This window comes from Capra hircus, chromosome 15 (genome assembly GCF_001704415.2).
Source record: "Capra hircus breed San Clemente chromosome 15, ASM170441v1, whole genome shotgun sequence".
NCBI classification, from domain to species: domain Eukaryota; kingdom Metazoa; phylum Chordata; class Mammalia; order Artiodactyla; family Bovidae; genus Capra; species Capra hircus.
In genome coordinates this window covers 20,483,320-20,501,635 of record NC_030822.1, presented here as the reverse complement: position 1 = coordinate 20,501,635, position 18,316 = coordinate 20,483,320, and the positions used below count along the sequence as shown (strand labels likewise).

At 32.2% G+C, this 18,316-nt stretch overlaps 1 protein-coding gene across 2 annotated transcripts in view; it reads left to right on the top strand.

Moving 5' to 3' along the window:
• Positions 1 to 18,316, top strand: part of ELP4 (elongator acetyltransferase complex subunit 4) — a 233,563-nt gene that overhangs the window by 94,602 nt on the left and 120,645 nt on the right. For both annotated transcript variants that reach the window (XM_018059296.1, XM_018059295.1), the window contains exons 8-9: positions 9,570 to 9,678; positions 12,663 to 12,769. In XM_018059296.1, coding sequence (XP_017914785.1) covers positions 9,570 to 9,678; positions 12,663 to 12,769 — 216 coding nt within the window. The remainder of the gene's footprint in view (positions 1 to 9,569; positions 9,679 to 12,662; positions 12,770 to 18,316) is intronic.

Genomic DNA, 18,316 nt, shown 5'->3' with positions numbered 1-18,316 from the left:
ATAAACAACCCAATAAATTTCTCCTTAACTATAATAATGCAGGAATGAAAACTTCCTTGACATTACTGATGATAAAATATGAAGTAAGATTTTCTCATTCTACCATAATTCTTAGTATTACAAGTATTTAACGTATTTGCTATTGAACATTAGTTGGTAAACTACTTAAACTTTCATTTATTCAGAGCGGATTTCAGGTTTGAAACTGGCCTGCAATATATTTTTATTGGTCATCATTGGCACTTGGTCAGTAATAGACTATTCAGTTTCTATCATATAGCCACTATTTTCCAACAATTTGATCTGTGGAATTTCCCTCCCCCTACCCCACCTCCAGCTATGTCACTTCAGAAACCTATCACTGACATTAGTTTGCTTAAACTGAGGAAAATTCATTTTCTAAAGAAAAGCAGGAATAAAGGCCCTTGTTATATATCTCTTGAAAACTGAGTGGAGTTTTATTTAGTATGTTATTTTAATTGATATATTTTCAAATCTATCTTCTTTAATATTAATATATTAAAACTTTGAACTGACTGAAGTGAATCATACAGTATGTTGCAGTGTAGAGAAATTCAGAACAGACATTTTCACATCTATAAACTTTTGTGTTCATGCTGAGTATTTTAACAACTAAACTCTAAGTCAAGCAATGGACAACTTTCAAACTAACTATTAATATGGGATTATGAAATGTGTACTCCAGTGACCTTGTGAATTTCTCTCAGTGTGAAATCTGTTATTCTTAAAACAAACTAAGAAAAATTGTATGGTAAAGGAATAACAGGCTCTTGTGAGTTTAAAAATATAAAATTTTGGAACATATTTGTATGTAATTGTTGCTATGAGCATCATTATAGAAAGGCATAACAACACCTTCTGCCATATAATTTAATCTATCTTTAATGGTCTTTTGAAATGTACTTTATTAAGGAGAATTATTATTTGAAATGGTCTTCTTTAGATGCAGTTTATTAAGAATATTTAAGGATGAAAATTACAAATTTAATCTCTTGATCTTGACTATCAATTACTAAAGGATAAAGTCAGATTTTCTGGGTAACAAATTTTCATACTCAACTAAGAATCTGCCTTTATTTTTCTAGACCTTCTCAACTGGTCTGATATAGTTTGTAAGAAATTAATATTTTTAAAGTTTAAATAGAAATAATTTTTTAAAATGAAATGAATCGTGTTAAAATCATTTAAATTTTACATCGTATGTGTCAAATTTCAATCTTTGAAAATTTAGTAGCCTCATACAAGTTTGGTTGGATTGTAAGCAGAATCTGTAATTTTTTTTATAATAACAAATAACAGAACTGTGTTTCAACTGTGTTTCAACATTTTTATGGCTCATATTTTATATTGTACAATGTAGTATCTGATTTTTAAATCAAATCTTAGCTTGTATGCATTATACATATTATATCTGATTTACTTTCTTGGTCAAGGATATTTGAAAGTTTTTACACAGGTAAATTCCAAATTGCTTATAAGTTTCTGTCTGTGTAGAGAATTAGAAGCAGTATATCTGTCATTTGGTCTTAATATCAATATGCATATTAAATAAGGACAGCATACTTAAAATTCTCAGTAAAATTCATACGTATCTTCAAAAGAAAAAAATAGTCATTTAGAAACCTCTTATTGTAATTAACCAAAGCATATTCAATAAAGCATATAATGAAAAGTAATTTTGGTTTTAACGACTCATTTGCTTTGCCTAAAATTGCTTTATGAAGTTTTGGTTCATATAACAATTCACACCATAGTACCTTAGAGTGGTGATGGTCATTAAAGTACTATTCAGAGTCAAAGTTTTCAAATATATCAATGATAGAAATAGTGAAATATCTCATCACAGTATGGAGATTGAGTCATCTGTTCAGGCATATGGAATCTTTGGCTGCTGGACTGCATGGTCTTTATAATGCCCAGTGTCCAGGCGTGGACACAACTGTTCTGGGCGCAGAATCGGAAAGGAACTCTGCATTTTGTCTCCTTGAACATGGTAGAAGGGAAAAAAGGGAAGGGTCCTTAACATTATTTTTATTATAGAGTCTACTCTACTACATCACTTTTTTTTGTATACAGAAAAGAAGTAGAACTTTATTTAATTTTGTGTTTATTTTACAAATAGAGTTACTAAGCTTTTTATCTTTAGTGTTACAAGCTTTCTGAAAAATACCTGTGAGAAACTGCAAGTCTTGAATTATTCCTACTTACATACTTGCATGCATACCTTCCCTTAAAGAAAGATTGCTGTCTTCAAAAGAAGGGTGATACTTATTTCTTAATATTGAGACAGAAAATGCTTGTAACGAATTACAATTTAAAGCTGTTTAAGTACCAGGTCATATATTATATCCTAAACATTATATTTTAGCCCTTTGCTATTAATTGCATTATTATTACTATATAAAGAGTTCCTGCTTCTTTAATAATGTTTTCGCACCCTATGTAGTTAATCTTTAATGTTGGGGAGGATAGGGGGAGAGATTAAATTAGCCTTGTAACCTCTCTCTCTTCCAGGTTGATGATGGAAAATAAAAGCTCTTAGCCACAAAATGTAACACTTAGAATTAATATTTAATTAGACTAGCAAATTGTACACTGTGGCTTGAAAGCTTCCAAAGAGTTGTTAGTGCCACAATTGACCTACAGGTTTAATAATAACTCACTTCTAGAAGCAAGTGCCAGTTCAGCATAGTAGAGCCACCGTAAGAAAGTCCTGAGAGATTAAAATCAGCAAACCAAATGGCAGGCAGGGATTCCTGGGATGGAGCCTTCTGGAAAGCTGGGAGCTGGAATAGCTTTTAAGCCAGGATTCAGATGAGAACAGTGGGTGAAAAAGCTGATCCCTCCTGTTCTGGGAGCTTCTGGTTATAGGCCAAAATCTTAGAACAGATTTTTACTAAATGTTTCTGCTGCAGCTATTAACTTACATTGAAAATCAAACATTGAATAATTTTTCTGTAAAATTTAACAAAATTTTTGTGTAAACATTAGTTCTTAATTTCTTAACATATTAGTACATAATATCTGTAAACTCAGATCATTAGATTATCAGATAGGTTTGGCGCTGTACATCTATGCTGTTTTGCTGTGACATGCTGTTTCCTTGTTCCCTGTATAGTTGATTTATATGGTTCATTTCTATATTATTTCATTACAGGGCATTATGCAGTGCCTGAGAAAGAGATTGTGAAGTCTGTAGCCCAAGAATTTTTTTTCCTTCCAGAAGGTTTATATGTCAATAAACATAAATCAAGTGCATTTTTAATTTTTAAAGATGGACTATAAAAGCAGTGCTGTATTTGTTTATGCTTATATTGCAATTAAATTATAAGGTAAATAATGGGACCTCCTGGTGAAACATTGGATCTTTACATCTCTGAGAAATTAATCTGGTGAAAAACATAGGATACCATGAGTTTCAAAATGTGAAAATACAAAACAGCCAACTAAAAAAAAGATACACCTTACATAATTTATTGGTTTTATCTTAAATAATTAAAGGAAAGCTAGTCATTAGTTACGAATTCAAGCAGGTGAGAACCTTGCCAGCAGAGGGAGTAGTCCTGTCTTCCGTCAGGTTCCCATCACTTTCCCACCTGCCTCAGCTTTTTTCCCAGCCAGTCTCCCATCTGGACCTGGCTCTGTCAGTCTGTTCCTGATGACAGGCTATAATTTTATACTCAATATGGGATTATTCTAAGCTGATTTTAAACTTTAGTATCTTTAACCTACCACTGCATCCCACACATCAGCTGGAGGCTCTGTTTGATATTTGGATATCAGCAATTGTTTTTCCAGGCAGGGTGTGAGCTTTTGGACATCCGCGAATTGCATTTTTAGGGATTCATGTGTAAAGCAGTGAGCAAAAAACTTCTGATTTAGGAAGTTACTCATAAAAGATTTAACAATACAAGTAAATTTCCATGTGAATAATTTCTATAATATAAAACTAGATGATGTATAGTTTATTAAAACTAAAATTAATTTTGAATATTGTGCCATTAACTGTTCAGCCTATTCATTACAGTATTTTGTTCAATCTGTTTATAAGGGTTTTCAGAATGGTTAGTTTTTTAATGTTTAATAACAGCATACTAAAAAATAAAACTGATGTAAAAAAATGTTCTGCAAAAGCATGTAGTATTTGAGACCAGTGTACATGTAAATAACATTTCTGAAAATAACATCATGTGTTATTTAAAAAATGCTTCAGTTTTAAGCCAACAATTTCACACCAAAATTTAGAATATTAGTATTTGATCACATAGAAAATATACAAAATACAGCTCCATTGCTTAATCTTAGTAAAATTTGGCATCATATTCAGCAGTTTCTTTTGCCCTTGAGGTAAGCTACTTTGTGGATGTGTTTTAAGCATTAGAAAAAGGAGCCAAAATATGTTTGTTTTATGATTTCCCTACATGAATATTGGTATACAGTACTACCAAGAAAATGTTGCAGTTAGAATGTTTTAATTTACAAAAGCCCCTCCATATTTTAAAATTAACTGTGACTTTGAGTAAAGTTCAGTATTAAATCTGTAAAAGCTTAATTTAATACCCTTACTAAGATATTAATATTATATATTAGCATACTTTTTATTAAAATTATATTTTTTCTTAAACTCAACTATGAATATCACTATTTCCCCACTGTCAATTTTTTTAATCAAATAATAATCTAATCTATAGAAGTAAGTGGCAAGTCTGGGGAAGGTGAGGGAAGGCATGTAAAAAGCTACAAACTGTATAACTGTTTTGATTTTATTATTTCATAAGTTTGATTTCAGTTGAATGGAGAACTTAATAAGCATGGGAAAACAAATACCTCATTAAATATCCCTAGGTTTATCCTTTCATTCAAGCTTTTTTTTTTAATTACATGACCTAGAAAATGTTATAAGTTGTAGTATGTTTGTGTTTCTAATATCTTTTTTCAGGATATGTTATTATAATTTGAGCTGTTAAGTAAAATACTTGCTTTTCTTGTGGCGACTCCCTCCCCACAATAGACACACACATCATGTCACATGGTAGGGTCAAACATAAAGTAGCATAAATATTTCTATTTTAACTTCAATATTAACTTAATAGTGCTTTTCTGCTGTTGTAGTCCCAAATCTGATGCTTGCCATACTTGAATGGAGCTCTGTCCTTCATATAGTGTGTTTTCTCTCTTTCTCATTTGAGTAACCCAAGAACTTATTCTAATTTGAGGCATTGCATAAATGCTTTATGTCAGTTGATTTATTCCTTTCAGGCTTCTTGATAATTAAGTGATTGGTTAATTACTTTTTAACTTTCTTGTTAAAATCTTTCCTGGAAGTATATTTTGTATTGGTGCAAACTATCTCTTTTATGTTGCTGAGGTAATTAGGTCCCAGTAAGGAGGGAAACACTTAGGGTTTGATATAGTCTAACTGTTACTTGGTTACTCTGAATAAGTATCTCAACTATTTTTATTAGAAAATGAAGGGAGCTTTTGATGGCAGTAGTTAAATTTTTATTTCTTAACAAAACAAAGTTCATGATTTTGACTTTATGAGCTTTGAATTGGAAAAGAGCGTTAAACTAACCTTCCTTTATTTAAAATCCGTTTAATGGATTTGGCGATTCCTAATAAAAAGAGGTTCCCATTCTATACAAGCAAATAGGAAACATTCTATAAAACCAAACAAGAAACAATCAAAACAAAAACTCTGTAAAGTTTTTCTGTGAAGTTAAAATTGGAATAAGAAGGTAGTCAACTGGGCATTGTGATGTGCCTTTTTTATCTGTAACATCATTTGACATAATTTAGATTTCAGTAATTAAGAAATTGCATTGCAACAGAAAGTTTTAAGAACCTTTTTTGTAACTTAACACAATGCTATTTTAGGTTGCCAGCAAACTCTTAAAACTCCTGGACCCTGGCTCTCTTCTCTTCTGGCTTCCCTCCTAGTCATGTCTTGGCTACTGTCCAGAGCTGACAACTTTCACCCAGGACTGAAGGGGAGATTTGTCTAGTGTAAGAAAGATTTTTGAGTCATCCTAGATTTTCTCATCCAGATGGGCAAGTAGGAGGGGTGGCAGTATCATTGTGAATATGTGGGTGATATCATTATGCCATGCATGCAGTGTAGTAATTAATTTACTCATACTTCTGAGTTCCAAATATCCTTCTTCAGATGTTCCTTACTGGCAACTATATTGTATTAACTTCAAAATTAATACAAAAATTATTCAAAATTTATGTCTGAGTAATGGATGCATAGATACCTTTACTTCTCCATTTCTAGGTATACATATACTATAGACCAAAAAGGTTTCACATCTTAGCTGATAACATAAAAACACTTTTATGTTATTAAAATCTTTTAGGATGAAAATATAGAAGTTCCAGTTTCAAAATCTCTGCTAAAATCATTATGCTAAAGCTGTCTGAATGTTTCAGGTTATAATAAGGCAATTTATTATCCATAATGTGTTCTTCCTAAAGTGAATTGTGATTATTATGCTTTTAAGGGTTTTTAAAAGCAGTTGATTTTAGATTCTTTTAAATAAATTTACCTACCTTTATCTAAAAGACCATTTAGTATTCATGCTATGATTTGAAAGACCTTTTAACGAGAGTAGTTTTAAGAGATGATTACATCACTATACCACACTCCCTGTGAAACTTGGAGATAAAGAAGTAACGTCAATACTATTTGAACTTTTGAAAAGTAAGTGCATTTACATGCTCAAATATCTTTTATGCTCTTCCAAATAACTGGAAGACTGAAATGAGTTTATAATTAAGATAAAGTTTTATCTCATTCAGAAACTTAGATGTTATTTTCTTGTAATTTCTTGTGCTTTTTATTTTATAGACATTTTTCAAATTCTATAGAACTTTCACAATTTTGTTTGCCACATTACATAAACTGTTTTCCAAAATTGCTGTGCACAAAGCAGTAAAGTCGCTGTTAAATGTGACTTATTTTATAGAAATATTATAAAGTTTATTCTTATTCTAATACTTCATAGAAGCTTTTAAGATAGAATTTAATTTTTAGTTTATAACTGATATAGATCTATAGAACTTAGAAGCATAATAAATGAAATATGTGAATGAGTTTCTGAGATTTTAAAATCTAGGCTATCTATATATTTTATATTAATTCATTAGTTTTCCTCTGCAAAGTAGACAATTGTTTTAATCCCCCACAAATTTTCTTTAAAAAACTTACAATGTAGACAGATATTACAGGAGAAGTAGTTTATTTAGTAAATTTTAAGGTTAAAGTAAGGAAAGAAATCCTCTTTGAAATAAACAAATGTCAAGTTGACCACTTAAATATGCAGGACCTTGCTTATATCCTACTAGAATGGAAGACTAAATCCATCCTTAAACCTTAAAATTTCTATTATTCATATCATTAAGAAAACCCTAGTTTATATCACTGAAATCCTAATAGTTGAATTCCAACAGAAATTGAATTTTAGCTTCAGCTATTTAGATACAAAGGTTTAGTCTTCTAGTATAGATAAAAGGAAATCTGACCTTTTTGATTAAGAAATATTGTCAGTAGCCTTTATAAGTGCTTGTTCATCTGAGGGTCCATGACAGGAGTACTCTTCCCAGTTGAGTTTATCCTAAAAATGAAATGATAAGAGTCTGCTGGTTGTTATCTAAGATCCTTCTTAATGGGAGAACCACATGGTTATTCTTCTCCCACTTGTTCTCACCCTCTACAACCAACTCAGCCTTACCCCACCCCCATCCCAACATTGTTCAGTACTCAGCACAATGAATCATTTTCAAGTTGACTCATTGTGAACTGTCTCCCAGCTGTTGGAATGTCTGGCAGACATTTTTGTTTGGGTGAAGAATAACTGGCTGAAACCCAACCTGGATGAGTTTGATATAATGGTCTTTGGCTAAAGAAATATTGAGAGGAGTGTGTTTATGGCCTCTGAAACCCCTGTTATTCCTGGAGTAGGACCATCCCCTGTGGCATAGAACTGAAAGTAAGGGATCAATCTGGATTATTTTCTCACCATTGAATGAAAAATTGCCTTGGAAAAAAATAGGCATTTCCAAATGATGTTTGTTTTTCTATACTTGGTGCCCCTGTGATTGAAAGTATTAAAGACAATTAAGGATAATTATTTTTGCTGCTTCCTTTGAAGAGTTCTAATTCAAAGGCTATAATATTCTTTTTATAATATACATTTCCACCTACAGAGGAGTTTCAAAGTACTGTCCTAGATGTGAGTTAACTAGTCACTTTAACATAATATTTAGTGACAGATTACTGTATATTTCAAACCAGGTAGTATTGACCAGCCCTCGTTTATTTTTTATTCTTATGCAGTCTTTATTAAGAGGACTTAAGAAACAGGGGAATACCCATAAGTTCAATTGTCAATCACATTTTCAGAAAGTGAACGTATGATTGTATTTGGACTTTTCTTCTATAGGGATATAGTATCAGACTCTAAGTTGTCTCAGCTGTTTTACATTTCCCATCCTTCTTCAAAAGATTAGTTTTAAAATGTAGACATTACCAATGTGTAAAATAGGAGTTTCAAAGTTATCAAAAATTTAAAGGCAACAATTTTTTTCAACTTATCTAGATATCCAGATCAAACATTTTTCTAAAATGTTATAACCTTTAAAATAATTTACTAACCTATCACCCTATCAAGGGTTATAAGGCAGATTGAATGTTATTAAATAAAATAATTCAAGAGAACCTGAAGAGTATTAAATGGTTATATTTTTAATTGTTATATGTGTTATAGCCTTGAAAGTCTGTGTATTTTAGAACTGTCGATATTTAAAATGTGATGTATTTTTATGTTACATTATATACATTGTGTACATAATGTACATTATGTACACTATATTTTATAATGTATTGTTCAGCAGTACTTTTGGTTCAGGTCTGATAGTGTTGGGAAGAAATGGGAGGCTACTAGTCTAGTGCTGGTCGTCTAGCACCTTTTCTTTGCCTTTATTGTTAACCCAGAGCCAAATAGCAGCATCTGGAAAGAGAATGGAAGACTCCAGAGCTAGTCATGCTGCAGACTCTTAGCTGCAGACCCTTCCATGTTTCTAATATGATAACAGAAGACCTCAGCTGTTACAGGGCTGGGACCTGGTCCCAGCTGACAGATGATAGTGGAACCTTGTCTTCCATATTCTACTTACTGTATACTGCTTCTGAATCCTAGTGTTTATCAGATTTTTCAATGGACAGTGGGTAATTTGAAAACTAATAGTATATGAAAATAAAGGTAGCTTTGCCTCTTAAGACAAGAGAAAAAGTACTTAACGTTTTCTACAAAAACTAAGGTACACCCCCTCAGCTCTTCAAATTAGAATAGCATACCTCATGGGCTGGAATTTTCAATTAAGGGCTTATTTTTCATCCATTTTCCTGCCCATGGTAGCTTTAACTTTTAAGTTATTTCTCTATGTTGATAGTATGTGTTCTCTACAATTTGTCATTGAGATGGCATGACACTGCCTAGATGCTAATTTTAAGTATAACATGAGTGTTTTGTTTCCTTGTTTTACAGAATAAAGCAGTTATTGCTCGTGTTACAAACTTGTCAGATACAGTAGTTGGTCTGGAATCATTTATTGGTTCTGAGAAAGAAACCAACCCATTATATAAGGATTATCATGGTAAGCAACACCTTTAAGAGTGAAAGGGGCCTATTCTTGTTGCCTGCAAGAATCTTGACAAATATCTACCGTCATGTAACATGAATTTTATTTTATAATAAATCTGTTGTTAAATGTTTTTCCTTCCTGGCCAGTTTTTTATGGCAGTTTCTCACCAAGCTACATTAACTCTATGAACCATGGTAACTCTTTGAAAAGTTTCAAACCCAGATACTAAGGCATGGATCAGTCAGAGGTACATTTTGTACCTAAAGTTGCTGTGAAATCAGTCATACTTATTAACCATATTAGAAATATTAATTATAATAACAGCTATATATAGTGGTTTATACTTTACAAAGCTTAACTGTATGATAAATAAAATTCATACAGTATTATAGTTAAAAAGTCCCAGTCAATCACATTTTCAGAACGTGAACATCTTTTATTATATTGTTCATTTTGTTGCTGGAGTTATAAGAAAGTTTAAAGTATTACTACCCTAATATAATCACTGGTCAATTAACCAGGCTTTTTACTTTTATTTTTTGAAGCTATTAATAATGTTTTAGTCATTTGATTAGTTTGGGGATTTTTTTTTAAATAAAAGTTTCTATATAGAACTGATGAAATAGGATAAGTTTAGTAGTTATTCTTATCTTAGCTCTAAACTGAATATTAAGTGAAGTGAAGTCACTCAGTCGTGTCCAACTCTTTGCAACCCCATGGACAGTAGCCAACCAGGTTCCTCCATCCATGGAATTTTCCAGGCAAGAATAGAGTGTGGTAAATAATCGATTTTTACCTGTTTCCTTTTTCTGAGTAAATACTAATTATTTCTGTTATTATTGTGGAACTGCTAACTTCCATGGAAACCTTAGTTTAAAGACTGAATACCTTATTTGAAGCCTGCTACAAGATCATGGAAGATTGTGATCATAGGAATGTGGCAATTTCTAGAGTCTATCAAATAAAAAATTATAAGATACTTATAACCACCAGTGCTTTGAAGAATTGACATAAAACTTTTTAAAAAATAATGAAATAGCACGATCTAATAGTCAAATATTTTTTAAAAGGCTAGAAAATATAAACTATGAACACAAAGTATGTAAAATAATTTACCTCATGATCATTGCATAAGAGTGCGTTTGGTATCAGCCCAGATTAACCCTCTATATTATTCATGTACTATGTTACTGTTTGCTTTGATAGAAAGAGAACTATTCAGATTAAACTATTTCCCTTTCTTTTTCTAAAATTTATATTAAGCTGTAATTGATGTGTAATATTGTATTAGTTTTAAGTATAGAGCATAATGTTATATATATACTGAGAAATTACCACAATAATCTTAGTTAGCATCCATTACCACACATAGTTACACCTTTTTTTCTCTATTAATGAGAATTTTTAGATTTGCTCTTTTGGCAGCTTTTAAATTTATGATATGGTATTGTTTATAGCTCCAGGACTTAAGTATCTTATAACTGGATAAAATACTTTATTATTTACATTTTCTTTTAAAACAACTCAAGTTAAACATTACCTTTATAAGTTATGTCTGAATATAAGTACTAGGAGTTTATAAGTTTAGTATAATGTAAATGATATTTTATATTCAAAAAACATTATTTTGATTGAAACATTTCAAGGATTGAAAAGCTTTAATTTTTTTGTACTGTACTCTCTGGACTGATTATTTTTTTTTCCCACAGATTAGTGGGTGGTTCTGATGATGAGTAAAGTTTCTGTTAATAAGAAGGACCTGAGAATCACTGATACACTCTGTAAAGCCTCCTGATTTAATAGTTAGCTTAACAAACACTTGCAAGGTTAAAATGAGAAATGTGCAAATGTATGGTGTGATTATTTCTAATATATTTTACTAAAAAGCTCCATGTGGGAAAATTTTTAATTTGTATGTAAAAGCTATCTTCTTAATAAAATTTTTTACATTTTCTTAAGTTTAAAAAATTGTCAGATATTTTAGTGATTTTTTTGAAGAGGCCATTTCTAATGGAGGTTGACCTTTTTAAACTAACAATAATACATTATTAAGCATCCAAATACACACACACCAAAAAAAAGCTATATATTGTACTAGTGAAACAGTTACATAAAGAAGATTTATCTAATTTGTTCAAATGTGGCTTTGCCTTCTTCCCAGTGTTGAGGGATCAATGTCTTTGGAATGGTGATTTTTAAATATGGGCTGAGTCAGGCAGAGAGATGCACTGAAGAGTCTTCCATGTCTTCATCTGTGGCAAATGACCCTGAGTTTAGTCAGAAACTGCATTAAGCTGCACAAAAACCATCCAGTGCCCTTGTCAGAAAAAATTAGCAAGTGTTTCTGCTGACAAGAGGCCAAAGCTCACGGTTTACCTAGCACTGTTACAAAGCTTATAACAGCTCCATAAAGGTCTGACATGCCACAGAAATGAGTGTCTTGGGATGGCGTGGGGGTTAATGTTTGATCCTAGAGGGTGCTCTGAAATGTAGTTTTCTTCAGTGGTTTGTTCAAGTCATTAATAAGGTGAATAAAATGAAATACTTTTCATTAGTGCTTCACTGATTATCAGTAACCCATAAGCCTTGTTTTGCTGGCTGCTTACTGGTGCATTTAATAAAATAAAGATCACTCAGTGGTGCCGTGGGCAGCACGCAAGGTGATAGCCATATTTGCTTACTGTAAATACAAGAGAAAATCACACACAAGCCAGCTGTAGTTTTGACAAGTATTAAGATCCCTCTTTACATCTGTACTTCTGTACCAAAGTGCAATTAGTTTTCCTCGCACAAGGATTTCTGTTTATCTTATTCTGCCTGATTACTTGAGTATAATCACACCATTTGCTTCATTGCTCCTGGTAGTAAGCTCCAGTTTTAAAAGGGGGAGGATGCTTGTGTGTAAATTTACAGAATTCTGCTGTAAGACTCTTTAATTTATGCATCCAATGACAGCGTGTTTGAATTTTTTTTTCTTTTCGTTTCCTTTCCACAAGGTCTTATTCATATACGGCAGATTCCTCGGCTTAATAACTTGATTTATGATATATCAGATGTCAAAGACTTAGCTTTTAAATTAAAAAAGAAGCTATTCACCATTGAGGTAAGAGAGAATTTTTATGTTTGAGTTCACAGTCTTGAGGTAAAAGTCTCTCTCTCTCTTTTTTTTTTTTTACTTTAATGCAGTTCATAGGAGATATTTCATGCTTTGGCTGTTATTTGGCTGTAACAGAATAATTTATTTTAGACATTCTTTTTTATCTTTTATTCTAATGGTATATCAGAAGGGTACAGCAAAAATGATTTTCTTTTAAATGTCTGTTAAAAAGAAAGCTCCAAACTTACATGGTAAGTATGATATGCATATTTCCAAGGCATTCAAAAGCATCTTTAATTAAATGTTAATGAGCTGTGCTTATTTATGTGTGGAATGTGAATGATACCCACAATTGTGTATGCCGAAGAATAGAGGATTCTTATCTACATTCTAAAAGCAGGTTTCTTTACTATTCGTGAAATCACCATTCTGCTTTCTGTGCTGAATAAAACAAAGTATAATTTACACTAGTGTCTTTAAGTAAATTTCTACAGAAACTTAAACATTTTTTGTGACTTTTAGGCCAGCAATAGTGACAGAAAGTAGTAGTACAAAAGATTTATTTCAACTTAATCTTGCTAAAGAGCAAATGAACATAGCACTATTAAGCAATTAAAGTTGATGTATTTATTAATGAAATAAATGCTCAGAAGGGAGAGAGAGAGATGGCTTTTGGGTGATGTGATAGTTATCAGTATAGTCGGTGCAATTTTTTTTTCTTTTAACAAAGACATAAAACAGCCAAGCAGCCTTGACAAACCATTTTGTTTAATCTCTTTTCAAATGAAAAGCTCTTAAGCAGGCCACTTGTCTTAACTGCTTGAAACCATAAAAAGAGAGAATTGCCACCAATAAATTAGCATATTTTTAACTTCATCACCAAATGATGGTCAATGTGGCTTGGCACTGCTTTGGTGTTTGGGACTTCACCCTTAAGTGACCATTCTGGCCCTTTTTTGACCCTCTGCCCTCTTTAGCTGGCCACTTGATAAGGTAACTTAATGGTTCTCTCTCTTTTTCTCTTTCCCTTCACATTTGCAAGTAGCACTAACCTATAAATCATTGTAAGGGCCCTATCCAGTGACAAATTAATGTGCCCTCCTCCTAATTAATGGTCATCAATGTCCTTAATTATCTAATCCTATTGAGAGCAGTTAATAGTTAATCAGGCAGCCAGTTCTTCAAGCAGGTCATCTCTGCAGGAGTGTTGGAAGTTTCTCATCTGGGGATACTCCCTTCAAAAGCCACTTAAAGCCAAAAAAAGGAGAGTGTAGAAATAGTGATTCTTGAGCTAATTTGCCTTAGTTCTCGAAAGGACCATTGAAATGGAACCCAACACTGTAATTGTTCAATACTGCTTCAGTTTTTCTGACAGAATGTTGAGTAATTTACCATAATACTGCTAACACTTTTAGAGGGATAAAGTTAACAGTTGTTAACATCACAAGGAAAGCATGCCTCCTCATTTTCTTTTAGGTCGAATTTATATATTTAATGAAAGATGTAAGATTTTTTTTCTCCATGTGTACTTTTCTCCCAAGATGAGTGTTCTGATAAGCAGGTCTAAGGTATCATGTCTGTCACCATTCAAACTAAGCAACAAGAATCCCTAGTGAAAAAAATATTGCATCCTGAGAAGATGGTTAGCACAGTAATATGAATTCATAAAAATATGAATGCTTATTCCCTCCCTCTCTCTCTCTCTCTCTCACACACACACAACTGGGTCTTTTTTCATTGGTGATAAAGGACTTATATAATGTCAAGTGGGACCTCTCCTTTGAATAACTTTAAGTTCTCATAGTGACTATATGTTGCCACTGGAGCTGATAAAAGGTCTAGGTTTCTCTTCCATTACTCTCTCTTCCCACTGTTCTAAACTAAGAGAACCAATATAATTGGTCCCCCTATGATTTGGAACCAGTATTTGAAAACAAAACACAAGTAGGTGGTGGTTCTTTTTTAAAGTTAATACTCAGTACAGTTGATCTAATCCTTTACCTTTTGGGCTTATAACCTAATGAATATGGTTTTTCTTAAGTATAGAAATAAAAGTGAAATATATTCTAAATAACTTATTTGTTTATGCCATAACATTTAATTTAGTAAGTAGAAAAAATACAATTAAAGAATCAAAGCTAACAGAAGTACATACATACTGGATAAAATCATATACTTCACAAAAAGATTTGGTGCTTTAAATATAGCACTAAATTATATGTTATAAAATACATTTGGAAACAGGTAGGAAATCTCCCAGGTGCTGGAAAGATGCCTTTATCAAGTGACAGTGTTTTAATATGCTCAACAAATTAATATCTTTTAAATCTGCCTCAATATTTAAAAAATGAGGAGATGTACACTACATTAGTATGTAGTTTGAGGCTCTAATGTGCCAGACATTGAATCCATGTCTTACTTTCAGAAGGAAAGGTGGTTTTAGCGAGTAAAGCAAAAATAACTTAGTTCTGATTCCAGGCAGGTAGATTTGTTACATGTTGGAATGTACTGTGAGTAACATGGTCTCAAAAGTTGGCACAAGTGGAAATTAGGGACAGAAGAAACAAGTAAAACCCCTCATGCCTATTTTTATCATCCCTTTTCTTTGATTTATTAAATCATTGCCTTTTTTACATATGAAAACTGAATATGTTTTTATAACAGCTACCCAGGGCCTCTAATAGGTAGAACAACTTTTAATCAGTAATCTCTAATTTCTTTGAGTGATTTGGAGAAGGCGAAAGAATATTTCTTCCTTTTCGGAGCATGTATTGGTATTTGTCCAGATTCAGGTGGGAGCATTTGTCTAATCACAGTAAATTTTTACTGATACTTAGTATTTGTCAATTATAAAGTTGTATAAATTAGCCCCCCTACCAAAACAACAGCAGAATCATATCTATAGTAACGACCCTAAAATCCTGGGATGCATTCTGAATAAGTAAAAGAGAAAGTTTAAAGTTGATTCAACATGGCTTCAGGTTAAAAGAAAAAGCTTTCCAGTTCTCTGAATGTTGATAATCTTTGTAAATCATACATAGTAATTCTCTAGCAAATATGATTAGCATATTTGATTAACCATAATATACTATTTATTTCTTGACTTTACCATAGCTCCATTCACTCGTAGTTAGCATTTGTTAAGCCTCTATTGCATACCCGGCGCTATTCTGGCTTATTATATTTTCTATATTGTGATTAAATATTTTATATGAAAAGGCTTTAAAAGGTATAACAATAGACTAGATATATAGAAACTATGTCCTTTTCATCTTTGTATTTATCTATCCCAAAACTAAGAATAGTCATAGACTTAGTAGGTATAAAATCTTTGCTGAAATATATGTAATGCAGATAAATTATACAGTTTAAAGAATAGCCCAAATAATGGAACTATAAATATTATGTAAGTTCCACTAGTCAGGTGACCTATAAACACTACCTTTTCAGTTAAGTTCTATAAAATGTATAAGCTGGTTACATAACTTCACTTCCAAGCTGAAATAACTACTTAGATTTGTAGTTTTTCAGTTTCTCTAATTTTCTTTAAGGCTTTTCTAACATTGGGATCCTCATTAACCAATTTTCTGTCTGTAGTAGTAATTATGGTGTAACTATAGTACCTAAGAGATTTGGTAGGATTTGAAATGTGACTGCATTTAATTTGATGACATCATAAGATTAGCATTTTTACCTGAGTTTAATATTATTGTACTGTTTTAATTTTGTGTTGTTCAGCTTGGTCATATCTTGACACACTGTAGTAATCAAGTTTTCTAATATAAATGATAATAATGTGTTATTACGTTAGATCCAGACTCTATCAAGGTTATTACAAACATGTTTTCTGCATTGGAGATGGGGTTGTTTTCCAGCTCTAAGATTCAGTGTTTTGAAGTTCACATCAGGAAGTGCGGTTACACGGGTATGCTGAAATAAGCAAAAGACTTCTACTGTTCACTGCAAATTTTCAATATAAGGATAAACAATACTTATATAGCCTTTTAATTGGTTCAAAAATAGTATCATAAATATTGTATTTTGTATGCTAAATGAATACTAAAAGTTCAGAAAATCAAAGTACATCAGCTTTACTCAAAGTTGTCTCTTATACTTTGCCCCTAATTCAGAATACAGGACCTCAGCACTTTTCCAATCACCAAGAACTTTTTCTCACAGAATAATTGATTAACTGGCATTTATTAACTGTTATTTTTACATACTTAGTAGATTTATCCTTAAATATTAAGACCAGAGTAGTATTTGCCATCCATATAAATTTGCTTTATACTAATAGTATAGTATACTTGATAGGATTCAGTAGAATTTTTTTGAGATTTTTTTCATATTAGAAAAGCATAGGCTTTTGCAAACTACAAGAGTGTCAGTCACTATGACAACCTTGGAAAATTTAGAGTGTTGCATGCTATCTTTGATCCTAGGTTTCCTTACTCCCCTACATTTTTTTAACAGCTTTTCTCATTTTTAAATGCCAAGTAGAAAGATGAGTGCATGCTTACCATATCTAGAGATAGGGAGAAGGGATAGTTATGTGTCAATTCACAGTTATGTCACTAAAATTTAAAAAGTAGAAACAGGACTTCCCTGGTGGCCTGGTGGGTTAAGACTTCACTTTCCAATGCAGGGGCTGCAGGTTCAGTCCCCAGTTGGGGAGCTAAGATACCACATGCCTCAAGGCCAGAAAACCAAAGCATAAAACAGAAGCAGTTTTGTAACAAATTCAATAAAGTCTTCAAAGATAGTCCACATCAAAAAAAAAAAAAAACGTTAAAAATAAATAAATAGCCAAACATATATGTGTGGCTCGGGAGCATTGTTAAGTTGTAGTACCATGAACCATGTAAACCTTTCTGATAATGATGCCCTGCACAAGTATTAGACTGGTATTTCAAATCCCAAATATACTGCAGTCAGCAAAAGAAAACCAAAGTGGAACGTAGACATCTATTCATATAGATAAAATCATTTGTCAAAAGTTAACCCAAATAAACATTCTGTAACCATAGAAATATTTTATACTGTTCACATTTTAATGTTCATTTTATTACCATCTCCATATTTGCACTTTCATTCTCAAGTGATGTAGACATACAGTAATATCATTTAGGTTTCACAGCATCTCCAGAAGCTGGGTTACTATTCTGCTGTATATATTTCACACATCACAGTGAGCCTATCTGAAGTGCATACCACCTTAAGAGGAACACAGTTTTGAGACTCTGTCTAATCCTATTTCTTCCCACTTTGGAATCTTAATTAGAAGAGATAAGGGGAAAAAAAAAACATCATTTAACTAAATTATTGTCCTGAATCTGTAGCAAAAGGTATAATCCGCAATTGGGCCAATTAGTGAAGCCCACAGTTAGCTATGCTGCAGCGAACAATTTGATTAGATCTGACACCATCCTAGTTCCCACTGTTGTTTTGCCAGGTATGATGGTCAGACTTCAAAGAGCTTGAGGCATCAGCAGGGCAAGGTTTGGAGGCCAGCTTAGGTCCGGTTGTTAATCTCTCTGCTAAAACCACAGCAGC